This window comes from Alosa sapidissima, chromosome 16 (assembly GCF_018492685.1).
Source record: "Alosa sapidissima isolate fAloSap1 chromosome 16, fAloSap1.pri, whole genome shotgun sequence".
In the NCBI taxonomy this organism is placed as follows: domain Eukaryota; kingdom Metazoa; phylum Chordata; class Actinopteri; order Clupeiformes; family Clupeidae; genus Alosa; species Alosa sapidissima.
Window position 1 is genome coordinate 2,873,425 of NC_055972.1, and position 17,500 is coordinate 2,890,924.

A 17,500-nucleotide genomic window follows, 5' to 3' on the forward strand; every position below is an offset into this window, starting at 1 on the left:
CTACCTGCTGGACCACCTGGCCTCTCCAGGTGTGCTTCTGCTCCGCCGGTCTGTTCTGAGAGAGGTTAGACATCAGCTAGTCTCTGTGTGTGTGTGTGTGTGTGTGTGTGTGTGTGTGTTTTCTATCTCAGAGTAGCTCCAACACAGAGATGTGTGATTCCTACATCTAAGATGTGCACACACTCTCCCGCTCGCTGTGTGCTTCCCTACGTCTGAGATGTGCACACACACACACACACACACACACACACACACACTCTCTCTGTCCTCAGCCGGACAGATGCTTCACCAGTCTACGGCAGGGCAATTAGATATCACATCAAAATTCATTGATTACATAACACAATACAAATGAACAGTGTGGTTGGCTGATAATATTAGTACGCATGTTTGTGCGCGTGTGTGTGTGTGTGTAGCAGTGTCTCTGGTATGTGTGCTGTATAATGAGCAGTGGTTAAGTGTGTGTCGTGAGGAGTGAGATTAGTACACACTGTGGTGTGTTTACGGTCTGTTGGATAGATCAGATGGACAGTGCTCCAGCCTTTATTTACATGCTCCAGTGTAAACCCTGTAAATAAAGTCTCCCTCTCAACATACGCACTGTTTTTCTCATACCCACACGTTTCATTAAAACTCTCTACTGGGTTTTAGGCGTTTAATTAAAACTCTCAGCTGTTGATTTAAGGGCTAATTTTCCAAGTGTTTACTGTCAGAGAGAACCAACGAGAGGCGTGTGTGTGTGTGTGGTGTTTGTTTGTGTGTGTGTGCATGTTCATTCTTACTGGGGCTTGTAATTGTGAAATAACTGAGAGTTTTACCACAGAACAATTTGTCTGGTTGTGAGGAAACTTCAGAGGGATAGAGAGGCGGAGAGCTCTGATATTCTAAGAAGGGCGCACAGCGCACACACACACACACACACACACACTCCTATTCTAAGGACAGCACACACTCTGTGGATTTCATTCTGTGTTTTTCAAGTAACCCTCGTTTCTGTGACTGATTCATTTTCAGTGCCTTCATCATTTAAATGACTCTTAAGTCTAAGTCTATGTATTTCAGTGCCTTCATCATTTAAATGCCTCTTAAGTCTAAGTCTATGAATGTCTCTTATAGTGCAGAGGAAACGAAAAAATAAGTTAACACACTGCTGAGAGTGTATCATTCCCCATTCATACATTAATAATCATAATGATGACAGATCAACTCAGCACATCCAGTAGCCACCACCTCTGCGCTCATTATTTGTTATTTGTTACCTACAACAGTGTACTTGTTCATGTATGTGTGCTATTAGCTCCGCATGCTAAGCGGTAGCTTCACTCATGTTGTGCTATTAGCTCCGCATGCTAAGCGTTAGCTTCACTCATGTTGTGCTATTAGCTCCGCATGCTAAGCGTTAGCTTCACTCATAGATATATATACTGACTAGATGTCGCCTTCGGCTTCTCAGCATGCGTCAACACCGCCGCCATCTTGTAGCGGGGATCTGAAGCTCTAAACTAGTTCTCCCGTATTGTCAGTGTTACCTATTTAGCGACGTTTGGCCATCCCCAGCGACAGAAAACCTTTTTAGCGATTAGCCACAAATTTGGGAACTTCTCACAATGATGGCAAACTCGGTTTCGTTGTTGTTGAAACGTAAGAAAATCACTTTTCTCATGGCTTTGTCATTTGTGAATTAAGCTACATCTCGTTTGCCCATAGCATTGGCCCATGATTAAAAAAGTAACGACTGGCGTATGAAGTAGCAGACCACGTTAAAGCACGGAAGTAAATGTTCTACAGATCTACAGCAACTTCTGGTAAGATTACAACTTACACGAGTAAACGATACAAGAGGTATGTGGCCTCAACCAGAGCCTGTCTACGGAGAGTCTGTTTACTTTCATTGTATCGAACCTGGTTGCAGTTCACTCATTGTTCCTCTAGGGGCTGCCGCTAGCTAGTGCAGAATGAATGGGAGTCTATGGGGCTAGACGGGTAAAATGTATCTTTATTATCGTCAAAAGCTTAGTTTTCTCTAGACTCGACCATAAATACATACCTGTCAGTTGGAACAACCCAAACAACTAGATAATTGCTTGAGATTTTGACGATTTATGGTGATTTTATTTTCGCTAGATCTTTGCTCAGATTGACGTTAATGCATTATAGAGGAGTGGGCCACCGCGGCAAGATGGCGTCTCGATTGACGCATTCGTTCCAATGAACAGCAGTCGTCAAGGCGACATCTAGTCAGTATATATATCTATGAGCTTCACTCATGTTGTGCTATTAGCTCTGCATGCTAAGCGTTAGCTTCACTCATGTTGTGCTATTAGCGCCGCATGCTAAGCGTTAGCTTCACTCATGTTGTGCTATTAGCTCCGCATGCTAAGCGTTAGCTTCACTCATGTTGTGCTATTAGCTCCGCATGCTAAGCGTTAGCTTCACTCATGTTGTGCTATTAGCTCCGCATGCTAAGCGTTAGCTTCACTCATGTTGTGCTATTGTGTTTTGTGCTGGTGTACTGATGGCCATGGCAGTATGATCGGTTAAGCTGATTCACTGCTGCACGTGCCCAAAGCTCCCGTTTCACTGTGACTGTAGAAGGTATCTTGGACGCATGACTTCAGAGGGAGCGAGTTAATGAAAAACTCCATCTTAGAGTAACTGGGCAGAGTGCTGGCTATTGATCTTTCGAGCAAAGAATTTGAGATAAGAGCTAAGGGCAGGGGCAGCGTCCTATTGGTGCTCGGCTCTGTTCTATTCTATTCTATACTATTCTATACTGTTCTATTCTATTCTATACTGTTCTATTCTATTCTATACTGTTCAATTCTATTCTGTTCTATTCTATACTGTTCTATTCTATTCTATTCTATACTGTTCTATTCTATTCTACACTGTTCTATACTGTTCTATTCTATTCTATTCTATACTGTTCTATACTGTTCTATTCTATTCTGTTCTATTCTATTCTATTCTATACTATTCTATTCTATTCTATTCTATTCTATACTGTTCTATTCTATTCTATTTTATTCTATTCTATACTGTGCGCAGAGGCTGTCCTTCAGCTGGTCAGTTCAGCTGACATCATGTTTAACTTAAGGAGATTCCAGTCATTGTTTGGGCCATAGTTCCTGCTCCTCTTGAAAGGAGTCACCTTGTTTACCATGATACCACAGTATGCACGTGCTATGTACCTACTGGAACTGATATACAGACCTGGGTGGCCCCTGTGTGTGTGTGTGTGTGTGTGTGTGTGTGTGTGTGTGAACACCTGGTATTTGATCTCTGCTGTTAGCCGCTCAGGGAGTCACTGCCTCTTCAATGTTCTGCCTGACACACACAATAGCAGCTCAGCATGACTGGAACAATAGGCCTGATTGGACACACACACACACACACACACACACACACACACACACACACACAGAGTGGTATCAGGGGTGAAATATGTTTAAAAAAACAACCCCCATAGATCCCACAACACACCCCCCTATTAATTATGTCCCTTCTGGCTTGCCATGTTCTCATTCATAACTGACTCAGGGGAGCAGGCGGTGTGAGTGAGATCCACAGGAATTCTCTCTCTTTCTTTCCCTGTTCTCTCTCTATTCTCTCTCTCTATCTCTGTTCTCTCTCTATTCTCTCTCTCTCTCTCTCTATCTCTGTTCTCTCTCTATTCTCTCTCTCTCTCTCTATCTCTGTTCTCTCTCTCTGTCTCTCAGTGTTTAGTGTTTGAGAGCTCAGCTCAGTGGCATGATTCAGACACTCAGGAATTCTGTTCTACCACAGACTCACCTGAGAGAGAGAGGGAGAGAGAGAGAGAGAGAGGGAGGGAGAGAGGGAGGGAGAGAGAGAGAGAGAGGGAGGGAGGGAGAGAGAGGGAGAGAGAGAGAGAGAGGGAGGGAGGGAGAGAGAGGGAGAGAGAGGGAGAGAGGGAAAAAGAGAGTTTGGAACAGGTCCAGCTCTGGTCTGCCCGCCCCACGCCTGATCTGCTCCAAAGTCGCCTGCTGACCCGCCCTGGCTCCAGATGTGCCGTTGCCGTGGACACTGTTGCCGTGGGCACTGTTGCCTTGGGCACCGTCCCCTCTGACTCTGGCAAATTGGCGGTTCACTGCTGCAAATCACCCACAGCTCCCAAGCACACAGACTAGACCTGTGGCCTTCACCCCAGCAGACAGGTGAAGGGAGGAGTTACTCTGATTCCTCTTCTCTTCACTAACACTGCCTCAGGTATGAGGTACAGTATACCTTTGAACACTCAAACTCTCACTTTACACATAAACTGCCCAGAACAGTTTTTACACACTCTATACGATCTGAGCATCTGTACCTGCATTTCACTGATGCAAAAAAATTGAAATATCTCTCTGTAATATATATATAATATGTATATATTTAAAGTGGTAAAGTCCAAACTAAATAAAGTGATGAATGAGTAATAGCCTACACACACTTCTATTTAATGCCCCTGGAGATTAGTTAATGCCCCCTCCCTCCCAGAGCCCAGAGTGGGGCTAAAAGCAACACACACACACAACACAACACACAACACACACACAACACACATTCCAGCTTATGGAGGTGAAAAGCAGCTGTGGTGGACTTTGTCAACAGGTCTGAGACTGTCTTACACTCGCAGTGATAAACGGCACAGTTCTGTTGCCCTGAGGGAGGGGGGGGGGGGTGTGCAGTGGGATGGGGTGCTGTGGTGGAGGTAGTTTTGGAAAATCGCCTTGAGAAGTCAGAGTTTAAGGGGGGGGGGGGGTGTTGAGCATGTTCACATTCTTGTGTTATCCATAAGGCGAGGCGAATGGAGCCGTCTGATTGGTCAGAACCTCTGGGAGCCGTCTGATAAAGAACCTCTGGGAAGTCTCCTTCAGCTTGCGTCCATCTTACAGCCACGGGGTGTGTGTGTGTGTGTGTGTGTGTGTGTGTGTGTGTGTGTGTGTGTCTGTGTATGTGGAGGGGGGATTATTTCTTTGTTAGGTCTAGAGTGGAGTGTCTATTTATTTTGCCACTGAGTATTTTATGGTGCCTGTCTGTATTTGTGAGCTTTTCCATGTTTGTCCAGACTTGTATTTCTTTGTATGTGTGACACACACACACACACACACACACACACACAGATATACACAAATACACAGACCGAAGGACAGACACACATTGTGTCTATCTGTTCTTTTGTCTCTGTGTGTGTGTGTGCGTGCATGTGTGTGTGTGTGTGTGTGTGTGTGAATGGCAGTAGCTGTGGTTCACACCTCGTCAACAGTAGAAGCATCTGGGTCCTGTCAGTGCGGTTGATTCGTCACCTCCCCTGATGGCCACTGACCCCAGATGGTGATTGGTCACTCCCGCTACCGCAGACAGAGCAGACCGCTCTGGGACTCCAGTCCAAATGCTGGCCATACGAGAGCCTCCTGATTGGCCAGACCTGTACAAGAGCCCCCTGATTGGCCAGACCTGTACGAGAGCTCCCTGATTGGCCAGACCTGTACGAGAGCCTGATCCTACCAGATCCTGGTCAGACCCGGGTCAGAACCGGCCCAGGCCAGGGCCAGACTCACACCAGAACCGGGCCACACTCACGCTAGAACCGGGCCCCACTCACGCCAGACCCAGAATCCTTTGCTGTCCTGGTCTAAGTCATTGTTGAGGAGATCAGTGTGATGATGGATGAGCTTCATCATGTGTTGTCAGTGGACAGACTGGACACGTGAGAGATGCTGTTTATTTTGCCTCATCTCTCTGGGTTTAGGATCTCATTATCTCCCCACGTGTTGAGTCTGGCATTTGCCACGTCCTCACACACACACTCTCCTGCTCCTCACACACACACTCTCTCACACACACTCTCCCGCTCCTCACACATACACTCTCCTGCTCCTCACACACACACTCTCACACATACACTCTCCCGCTCCTCACACACACACTCTCCCGCTCCTCACACACACACTCTCACACATACACTCTCCTGCTCCTCACACACACACTCTCCTGCTCCTCACACACACACTCTCACACATACACTCTCCCGCTCCTCACACACACACTCTCCCGCTCCTCACACACACACTCTCCTGCTCCTCACACACACACTCTCACACATACACTCTCCCGCTCCTCACACACACACTCTCCCGCTCCTCACACACACACTCTCCAGCTCCTCACACACACTCTCCAGCTCCTCACACACACACTCTCCAGCTCCTCACACACACACTCTCCCGCTCCTCACACATACACTCTCCCGCTCCTCACACTCGTCTATTTGTGGAGGACAGGATGCCAAAAACACGGCCAGCAGACGAGGGTATTATTTCTATGGTCAATATTATGATAGAAAGCATTCTTATTTCTATGGTCAATATTATGATAGAAAGCATTCTTGGGTGTTGTTGTGCTATCATGCTCCTGCAATAACATCCTGATGCTAAACAGCCTTTTTAGTCACTGATACGAACGGCAGAAAAGTGGTGTGGTGCGGATGTCTGTTTCTTTAAAGGCTCTTACATAAGACCTACAACAGCTATATAGAATAACTGACTTAATAGATGTCCTCCATTGGGTTCAGTCTCCATGACGACCGCTGGTTTTGCAGATCCTCCAGTCCCCTCTTGAGTTCTGGCACTCCTGGTCCTCTGTTACACCTTTGACAAAGTGTTTATTTCCTCACTGAAATGTGATTCTCCTCTGCGCTCCAAAACAAGACTTTGAGGACTTGCATTGTTATCGGGGAGAAGATCGCTCCATGCTGGACCATTACCTAATGGTGGAGATCAGGTCAGCCACTGGCAGCCTGGTTCTTATGAGCCATTACTCATCTGGACATGCTGACAGTGTGTTTTGATAGGAGACACATTACGGCCTAATAGCACTTGGCCTCTCGTCTCCGACCGGTCGACCAGCGAGCCGACTGACCAGGCCACCCAGAGCGCTCGTCTCGCATTCTCCTCCACACCACCCCACGCCGCTGCCGTAAAAATAGCAGACCTGTCTCAGCCCGCTCGCGACCCTTCTGACCGCTGTCTGCTGGGCAGCTGAAGGCCCTTAAGAGGTGTGTGTGTGTGTGTGTGTGTGTGTGTGTGTGTGTGTGTGTGTGTGTGTGTGTGTGCGCGCGCGCGCCCTGAGGTCATTTGGCCTTTAGTTAGAGACACTCCTGCACCCTTTCAGGGGTCTAACTCAAATAAACCAATAAACTCCTTTTGAGTCCTGCTCATACATGACTGTGACAGGGGGAGGCAAGCCTTGTGTGTGTGTGTGTGTGGTGTGTGTGTGTGTGTGTGTGTGTGTGTGTGTTCGCAAATCATGAATGTTGTTACAAGAGAAACTGCTAATGCTACACATTAAAAATGCTCGAATTAGCATTTGCTAAGTGTGACAGTTAGCAATGACAATGTTAAAGTGTTATTATCCAATAATTTGGATAATATTGATTAAGATGTCCTGGACATGAAGGACAATTAATAAGCAATAGTAAACTATAGATCTACTTTTAAATGGAATGGAATACGTGTGTGAGTGCACGTGTGTGTGTGCATGTGTGTGTGTGCACGTGTGTGTGTATATGTGTGTGTTTGTATCACACATACATGCACACACATGCACACACAGACGTGCACACACAATTAAATCCCGCTGTCACAATCGACTGAGATTGAGAGATGGGGCCCTGCCCATGTCTAATGCTCACTGCTCACAAACAACAGCACAAACAAACATTCATTGAACACATTTATACGACACACACACACACACACACACACACACACACACACACACACACACACTGTTCTGGTTTTGATGTGCATTGGTGTGGAGAGTCCTGAGGATAGTGTCCACAGGATGGGAGATTCCCCTTGGTGGGCTCTTTGGCCTGTGCCTCCACAGTCTTGTGTGTGTGTGTGTGTGTGTGTGTGTGTGTGTGTGTTTGTGCCTCCACGGTCTTGGCTTATGAAAGCCTCCGTGCGTAGCCATGCGTAGCCTTAGGAGACACAACAAACAACCTGTTGACTTGGGCTTGTAAAGGTAATGTTCTGGAAAATGGCTGTTTATCTGAGTGTTTATGTGTGTGTGAATGTTTATGCCTGTGTGTGTGTGTGTGTGTGTGTGTGTGTGTGTGTGTGTGTGTGTGTGTGTGAGTGCATGTGTGTGTGTATCCGTGTGTGTGTGTGTGTGTTGTGTTTATGATGAGATGTGATGAATCAGGTAGTCAGTGCATGACCTCATGTTTGGTCTTGTGGCCGAAACAGCAACAACACCTGCTGATGTGTGAGATTGTGGAGAAGTCCACCGTTAATATCACGGCTGAGATCATCCTGTTTGTCTGAGCTGCAGACGGTGCCTGACGTCAGCCCGTAATTAGTGTCAACCAGGACTTAGCCGCTCAGCACTAATTCAGCTTGGCAGCGCTGCCCGTTTTTAACACGGAGCTCATGGGTATTTAGCGCCTTGTGGGGCCACGTCTAAGCCTCGTCTGGGCCAGCACAGTGCTGGATCAGAACCAGAACCGAACCAGAGGTCCAGAGTCATTGACCATCTGGACAGCTCGTAAAGAATATACTATGTTGGTGACCCAAAAAATATAAAAAGTATAAATAAAAATATAACAGCCCTTTTTTGAACGATCACTCTCTGAGTTCATATTCTCCCCTTTAAGGGCAGCTGAATGTGATCGGCAGACAGATCTTAGAGCTCTCTTGAGTAGAGCAGTGAGTAGCACTAGAGCACTCTGGAGTAGGGCAGTGAGTAGCACTAGAGCACTCTCGAGTAGAGCAGTGAGTAGAGCACTCTGGAGTAGAGCAGTGAGTAGAGCACTCTCGAGTAGAGCAGTGAGAAGCACTAGAGCAGCCCTACGCCTCTCCTGTGTGAGGTGGGGGTGTCATCAGGGAAATGTGGTTTGAATCAGGAGATATCCAAGCTGCCGCGCAGAGCACGGCACTGAGTAGCGCTCTCTTGAGTAGAGCAGTGAGTAGCGCAGTGGGGCAATGAGTAGCACTAGAGCGCTATCGAGTAGGGCAGTGAGTAGCACTAGAGCACTCTTAAGTAGAGCAGTGAGTAGCACTCTTGAGTAGGGCAGTGAGTAGCACTCTCGAGTAGGGCAGTGAGTAGCACTCTCGAGTAGAGCAGTGAGTAGCACTCTTGAGTAGGGCAGTGAGTAGCACTCTCGAGTAGGGCAGTGAGTAGCACTCTCGAGTAGAGCAGTGAGTAGCACTCTCGAGTAGGGCAGTGAGTAGAGCACTCTCGAGTAGGGCAGTGAGTAGCACTCTCGAGTAGAGCAGTGAGTAGCACTCTCGAGTAGGGCAGTGAGTAGAGCACTCTCGAGTAGGGCAGTGAGTAGCACTCTCGAGTAGGGCAGTGAGTAGCACTCTCGAGTAGAGCAGTGAGTAGAGCACTTTCGAGTAGAGCAGTGAGTAGCACTCTCGAGTAGGGCAGTGAGTAGCACTCTCGAGTAGAGCAGTGAGTAGAGCACTCTCGAGTCGGCAGCATCCAAGGAATGTGCACAGAACAGAACTATGATATGGAGCTGAAAAAGCATAAATCTCTCTCTCCTGGGGAGGTGAGTGACACAGAGAGACTGCTGACATTTTTATTTTTTTGTATAGAACTAGTTCAGGGTGACCAAAACCATGATATATGCAAGGGCTTATCACGTCTTATGTCTAGCCTTGTGCAGTGAAGTGTTAAAGGGTTTATCATGTTTTATGTCTGGTATTGTGCAGTGGAAGTCTTTTTCCACAAGCACCCATCTTTCATGAGGTTCTGGAGTTCTTTCCAACTCCTTGTACCCTTAGCCCTAAGCCCTAAGCCATCTTTCATGACGTTCTGAACTCCTGGTAGCCGTACCCTTAAGCTTGTCCAGTGATGAGCAACAGCATGGTCAGGAGCTCAGAGATGGACCTGTGCTATCTGTGGCTGCGTTGACTCACCTCCATGAAGCATGAGCCCTCTACCGTGTGGTCAGTTTCTTCTTGTGGGCGGCTGGAGAGTTATATCACCAGTCATCCATCTTGTCTTGCCCCTGGCTGCACCATCAGACTGCGTAAGTAATGGTCAAGTGCAGAGGCCGACACCACCAGGCTCTGCTCAGCCGGGCGGAGATACCACGAGCCTCTGAGCACTGACCCCCCCCACCTCCACCCCCCCCCCCCCCCCCACCCTAGACGGCTACCTCCACCCCCCCCCCCCCAGCCCCACTGCTACTTCTCACTCATTTTACTCACGCAGAAAAGTGGAGAAAGAGGAGGAGGAGGAGGAGGAGGAGGAGGTGCTGCAACAGCAAGCAGGAGAAATTCCCTGAAACTCTCTGATGAGTCACGTCACGGCACATACTTACACACATACACAGATAGCACACACACACACACACACACACACACACACAATGCACCCCGCCCTACACACAGATACACACCCACACAAATAAATAGACACATATATGTGTACAAACAACACACACACACACACACACACACACACACACACACTCTGCTGGGTCAGGCTCCTGGACATAGAGCCCACATTCCAGAGCTCCATGCTAGGGCGGAGGGCCGTTTGATCCAGCCAGGCAGGGAGCCTGGTCTCTGGGCTGCTAATTGGAAAGCAGAGGGGGTCCTGGTCCTGGGTGCTGGATGCATTCTCTACAAAGACTGGCCTATGTCAGCACTTCTGTGTCCTGCACCAGCAGAGAGGCCAGCACGGTGCTTTCATCATGAAAATGAGGGGTGACCCCAACACTGGGCCAGGGGGAAAAAGCATGACTCCCTGGAATGTGAGGGATTTTGCCTCTAAACCGCCGCTGAATGGCACTGCGCTGAGTGAGACTGCCATGGAGCCCCCTCCCATGGTGATGTGCCCCCCCCTCCCTCCCATGGTGATACCGGGCTGCCTGTAGCCAACTTTTCCATCAAGTCTTGAATCCGAGTCTCTGGACTGTGTTGCGTCTGGTGTGGTGTTTAACAGCGTCCATTAGAGCCGTGTAAAGTATGTTTATCTCCTGGCCTGGTGTGGTGTTTAACAGCGTCCATTAGAGCCGTGTAAAGTATGTTTATCTCCTGGCCTGGTGTGGTGTTTAACAGCGTCCATTAGAGCCGTGTAAAGTATGTTTATCTCCTGGCCTGGTGTGGTGTTTAACAGCGTCCATTAGAGCCGTGTCCATATCAGAGGCTGACTCAGCAGGCCCAGGCCCGATAAGACCAATTACAGCATTATCAGCGCTGCGCTGCAGTAGGAAGACACACGGCTGCCAGGCACGCTACCTCTGGGCCGGAACCACTCCAGACCTGGCCCAGAACCGGATCCTGTCTGAGCCAGAGCCGGCCGGCCGGTCGGTGTGGACGTCGCTGTACGTGCGTCACTAAAGCATTAGAGGAGCGTGTATAGCCACAGACTCCCTGGGCTCCAGGAGCGTATGGCTGGACTGTGCGCTATCTGCTCATTGATTGGTCTGTCCAAGACAAACACACGCTCTCTAAGTGGCTCACACACAGCTTGCCCACACATACACACACTCTATAGGTGGCTCACACATACACACACACACACGCTCTATAAGTGGCTCACACACGGCTTGCCCACACACACGCACGCTCTATACTGTAGGTGGCTCACACACACATACACACACACACACACACACACACACACACACACACACACACACACGCGCTCTATAGCTGGAAGTGGAAGCCTCGCAGCAGAGCGTTTCCTAGTCACTCAAACATGTCCAGAGGAAGCAGAGAGGAAGTGCTGATATTCAGATTCAGGGGTGCAAATGGCTCTCACGCTCCTAAATGACTGTTTGAGCTGTAAGAATGCTGCCACTGTGATTTGAAAAGCTGGGAGTTGTAGAGGGATTCATAGCGGAATGGAAATGTTGTAATAACGTTCCGTTCCGTTTCCCTGCATTCCGTCTTCCGGCAAACAGGAAATGCATTCCCTCGCCACCACCATTCCAGCCAGTTCTAGGAGACACAGCAGCGAAGCTGCGCTCAGAAATACTTTCCACATGTGGACCGCGGACGAGGCGGACGAGGCAGAGGGGATCAGCGAGGAGCGAGAACCATCATCGCGCCCAAACAGTCTAATCTCATTAGGAGAGACGCATGCCAATGGCCACGGTCATCGCCTCCAGTTTCACTAGTACTGGACTGGCCAATCATCTAGAAGAAGTCGTCATGCTGGAATTCGCTGGAACAGTAAAAAGTCATGTCAAGTCAAGTCAAGTCAAGTTTATTTATATAGCGCATTTCATACACAGAGGTCATTCAATGTGCTTTACATAAACAAAACCAAACAATAATAGCAAATAAAAGCATAGAAGGGCAATATAGTCAAATAATAGTTCAAAGGTAAAGATCATAATAAAAAGAAAACATAAAACACAAGGTAAAATCATTTAAAAATAAAGAATAATTAGTAAGCAAAAACAAAGGCAAAAGTAGTAAAAAAGTAATTAAAAAAAAACTCATCATGCTGGAATTCTCTGGAACTGTGAAATGATGGTTGGACTTGGGTCTTGGTTTCTCACATTGACCTGTGACTTAGAACACATTCCACACTACACCCCCTCCCTTTTTACTGAACTGAATTGACACTATTGTGAACTATAATACAAATGCTTTTGTTCACAAATTTGGTAAAAAATTGTTCTGTTGAGTCTAATTTCATATTGATGACCCAGGCTGAAGTGGTAGTGTAACCCAGAGCCTGACGATGAAAAAGCCCAGAAGTCTCTGGAGTTTCTGTTAGGAAGTGACTGGCTGCTGCTGTCTGTATACAGTATGTCTACAGTGCTGCAGTCTACAGCATAGGGTCCAGCAACACACTGCAGACTGTAGTCACATCAGCTCAGTGGCCACGATAAGAAAACAGTACTATTGTTTTGCAGTGGGAAAAGAGCTGCAGCACCAAAGGCCCAGTTTCATGATCTCACGAGACTCAAATACTATCATTGTTTTCGCAGAGCCGGCGTCCCGTCCGAAAACACGGTTATCACAATAGCATTCTGTCTTTCCTCTGCACAAGACAAATATGGGTGGGCCTCAATCTGATGCTTATTATTCATGCAGGGGCTGCAAAACAAAGAGCTTGATTTGTGTGACAGAGCTGCAAAGTGCTGCTGTGGAGGGGAATAGCCAGAGATAGCACAGAACTGCAAACAACATTTTTTCGCCCTGTGTATGGGAGATCCTGTTTTGGGTTGTGCTATATCGTATGATTTCGCATTTTAGGCATTTTTTAAATCCCTTTTCGTGCCATCCTCAAGATGGTCTACTTCCTGGCCAATCAGACGGCACAATCTGTCCCTGTGCCTCACTTCCTGTGCATCAGCACTAAGTCACACTTTCCTCCAATCAAAAAGCACTTCCTGTTAATCAGCCAATTTCCCAGAGAGTGTTTAGAGTTGAAGTGATGACGTAAATCACTGCTCCGATACTGAACCTCTTAAAGCGCCCGATGATTACCAAACAGATTGAACCGAAGTGGAGCAAAAACAGAATATTTGGCATGACTTTTATTTTGCATGTGTGAAAAACATTTCCTCCCCATTGAAGTCAGGAGGCACCGAGATCTGAGTTTGGCTTCAAAGCTCATCTTTAATCTTGCTTTTGAATGAGCACAATATCAGATTAAAACAGCAGGTCCCTGTTGCTGGAGCCAGACCGAGCAGGCTCTCACAAACTTGAAAAGGGCTTACAATGCCTTAATAGAAACCCTTACAGAATAACTGTTAATATCGATGCTTCTTAGATGCTTTACATGTTTTTAAAGTAACATTCATTATTTATATTAGTAAAGCATTTAGTTTAATTCATAATTCACAGGACAGAAAATAGACCAGTGAGGATTGACAGGCGAAACATATCGGTTTTCCAGTAAGAAAGAGAAGATGTCCCATATGGCTGCACCACATAATAGCCTTAACTGGACTGCGAGATCAAAGGCATTTAAGTCAGAAAGGAGCGGAGAGTAGGACAGCATGGCCTGCTAGCCACTGAAGAATGCTGTTTGGGATCAGATAAGCCCTCGGAGTTTCAGCATGGCCACTGACAGCAGGTCCATGTCCGCATCCGCTCTGGATGAAAGGGAGAAGCGGGGCATGAGGGGTGGCGGCATCACGCCGACTCCTCCAACTCGCCCCTCCAACTCGCCCCTCCAACTCGCCCCTCTTTCGCAAGAGAGCATTTTTGGAATGCCTCTGCATTCACTCTCATTAAAAATATTTCACTCCACATTCCTGCAGAAGGAGAAAATGTAATACGGCGCAGCAACCAGGGCAGGTATACAGCGCAGGCCTCTCATATGGCTGTAGTCTTACTTGAGAGAGGAAATGCATTTTTTCTTAGTGATTCACTAAGGTATTACAAATGCTTTTTGGCTGGATACTCCTTCCTTCCCATTGAAACGCAACACAGAGTAACTGCCTGGGAGTCTGGTATTCCACAGTGACAGGTGTAGAAAAGTCAAACTGCCGTTTTAATGTTCATGTTTGTCTGTTTTTCCCCCTTCAGGAAAAGGCGACGCGCTGTTGGACAGTGAGGTTGTGCTCACCAAGATGAAGGTCCTCAACAACTTTGAGAAACTGCTCAGCCTGGACGACTCGGTTTCGACCCTCTCCTTGTCCGTCTCCGAGCACGGGATGCCCGAGTTGTCAAAAGCTGCAGAGGTGAGCTCTGTAAAGAGCGCCCCTACTGGTCAGGAGTCCAAAGACGACTACCTGTCGGCCATGTTCTCCGACCCCCAGCTGCCGAGGCTCTATAAGTTCGAGTCGGAGGACTCGGGCGTGGAGATGCCCAGCGGAGCCACCTCTCCGTCCACCCCGAGCGGCTCGGAGCAGAGCTTTGTGGTGCACAGCAGGGAGTCGTCCTGCGACTCCAGAGCCCTGCCCTCCCAGGAGCCTCTCCTGCTGCTGGGGGACGAGTGTGCTGAGATGCTGGAGATGAGCGATGTCCATCAGCTGGACGAGACGGTGATCGCCGGCGCGCTGGAGACGGACCTCACCGAGGTGGACGGCCTGGCGGAGGGAGAGGACACTGAGGGCCAGTTCGAGCAGGAGACTTCAGACTCAGATCTGGAGAGGCCCGAAGACGGGTCCTTGCGGAACCCCTCGGAGCTTTGTGAGGGGGAGTCCGAGCAGCAGAGGGAAAGAGGATCAGAAAGGCCAGCAGGAGAGGACGACACGCGGTCAAGGACTGAGTGCCCAGATCAGGCGTGTGACGACGCAGCGACGGAGGGTGCGGCTCTCAGGAAGAGCACCACCAGCGACAGCCTGGACGAATACATGGAGGAGTGCTGCCGGCTGAGCGAGGTAAGGAGCACTCACACACACACACACACACACGTGCGCACACACACACACACAGGCATAAACATACACGCACACTCCAGCTTATTTACATCCAAATGCCTGCTGCACTGCTGCATTCTCTGCGCACACACACACACACACACACACACACACACACACACACACACACACACGTTTGAGAGTAAAAACAAGAACATTTTCTTTTCTACGAATTGTATTTTAGAGATGCATTCTCTTAGACATTTTGTTTTATTTGATCCTTTTAAGAGATTTGAGGGTGAATGAGGCTGGAAATCCCCACAGAAAGTGCAGTACGCATAATGGAATGTTCACTCACACTCACTCGCTGGTTTTAGTAGCATGTTGGAGAAAAGAGTAATTTACCTCATTCATAAAGATTAGGACACACACACACACACACACACACACACACACACACACACACAGAGAGACAGACAGGCCTTCTCCTTCATGATAAAAGTGTTCCTGTGGGGCTTACACGCAGCGCTGGCTACAAAGCGCCCTCTCTTCTTCCTCTCTCTCCCTCTCTCTCTCCCTCTCTCTCCCTCTCTCTCTCACTCTCTCTCCCTCTCTATCTCTCTCTCCGTAAGCCCTAATGAAAACAGCCGATCCTTTCGGCCCTCTTTGCACCTGACAGCTGGCTGTGCTGCCAGACCATAATAGCCTGATGAGCACACCGTCGCAATGCAACGTGCTCGCTCTCTCCAGCCGCGCCGTAACACAACGCAACGCAACGCGCCACAACACAACACAACGCGCCACAACACAACACAACACAACGCGCCACAACACAACGCAACGCGCCACAAAACAACACAACGCGCCACAACACAACGCGCCACAACACAACACAACACAACGTGCCACAACACAACGCAACACGCCACAACACAACGCAACGCGCCACAAAACAACACAACGCGCCACAACACAACGCGCCACAACACAACACAACACAACGCGCCACAACACAACGCAACACGCCACAACACAACACAACGCGCCACAACACAACGCAACGCGCCACAACACAACACAACGCGCCACAACACAACACAATGCGCCACAACACAACACAACGCGCCACAACACAACAAAACACAACGCGCCACAACACAACACAATGCGCCACAACGCAACGCGCCACAACACAACACAACGCGCCACAACGCAACGCACCACAACACAACATAACACGACGCGCCACAACACAACACAACACAACGCGCCACAACACAACACAACGCGCCACAACACAACGCAACGCGCCACAACACAACACAACGCGCCACAACACAACGCAACGCGCCACAACACCACATAACACAATGCGCCACAACACAACGCGCCACAACACAACACAACGCGCCACAACACAACACAACGCGCCGCACACAACACAACACAACGCGCCGCACACAACACAACGCGCCACAACCCAACGCAACGCGCCACAACCCAACGCAACGCACCAGAACCCAATGCAACGCGCCACACACAACACAACGCGCCACAACCCAACGCAACGCGCCACAACCCAATGCAACGAGCCACAACACAACACAACACAACGTGTCTCACTCTCTTCCAGACGCGCCGCAACACAACGCAACACAACGCAGCACAACGCAACACAGCGCAACACAACGCAACACAGCGCAACACAACGCAACACAATACAACGCAACACAATACAACGCAACACAACACAGCGCAACACAGCGCAACACAACGCAATACAGCGCAACACAGCGCAACACAATACAACGCAACACAATACAACGCAACACAGCGCAACACAGCGCAACGCAATGCAACGCAGCGCAACACAACGCAACACAATACAACGCAACACAATACAACGCAACACAACACAGCGCAACACAGCGCAACACAACGCAATACAGCGCAACACAGCGCAACACAATACAACGCAACACAATACAACGCAACGCAACGCAACGCAACGCAACACGCTCTCTCCCAGCCAATGCTGCCACTGCTGTGGAGCGAACAGAAGCCCTTGAGTGGACATGGATACGGCCCATTGATACTGTCCTGTCCTGTCCTGTCCTGTCCTGTCCTGTCCTGACTCTGTCCTGACTCTGTCCTGTCTCTGTCCTGTCTCTGTCCTGTCCTGTCCTGTCTCTGACCTGTCCTGTCCTGTCC

At 48.7% G+C, this 17,500-nt stretch overlaps 1 protein-coding gene across 3 annotated transcripts in view; it reads left to right on the plus strand.

Moving 5' to 3' along the window:
- The window catches only part of si:ch211-250c4.3 (uncharacterized protein LOC100535981 homolog), a 42,741-nt gene that overhangs the window by 779 nt on the left and 24,462 nt on the right, over positions 1–17,500 (plus strand). For all 3 annotated transcript variants that reach the window (XR_006023426.1, XM_042066484.1, XM_042066483.1), the window contains exon 2: positions 14,514–15,310. Coding sequence is in view for 2 of the 3 variants with exons in the window: in XM_042066484.1 (XP_041922418.1) it covers positions 14,514–15,310 (797 nt within the window). In the remaining variant the exon portion in view is untranslated. The remainder of the gene's footprint in view (positions 1–14,513; positions 15,311–17,500) is intronic.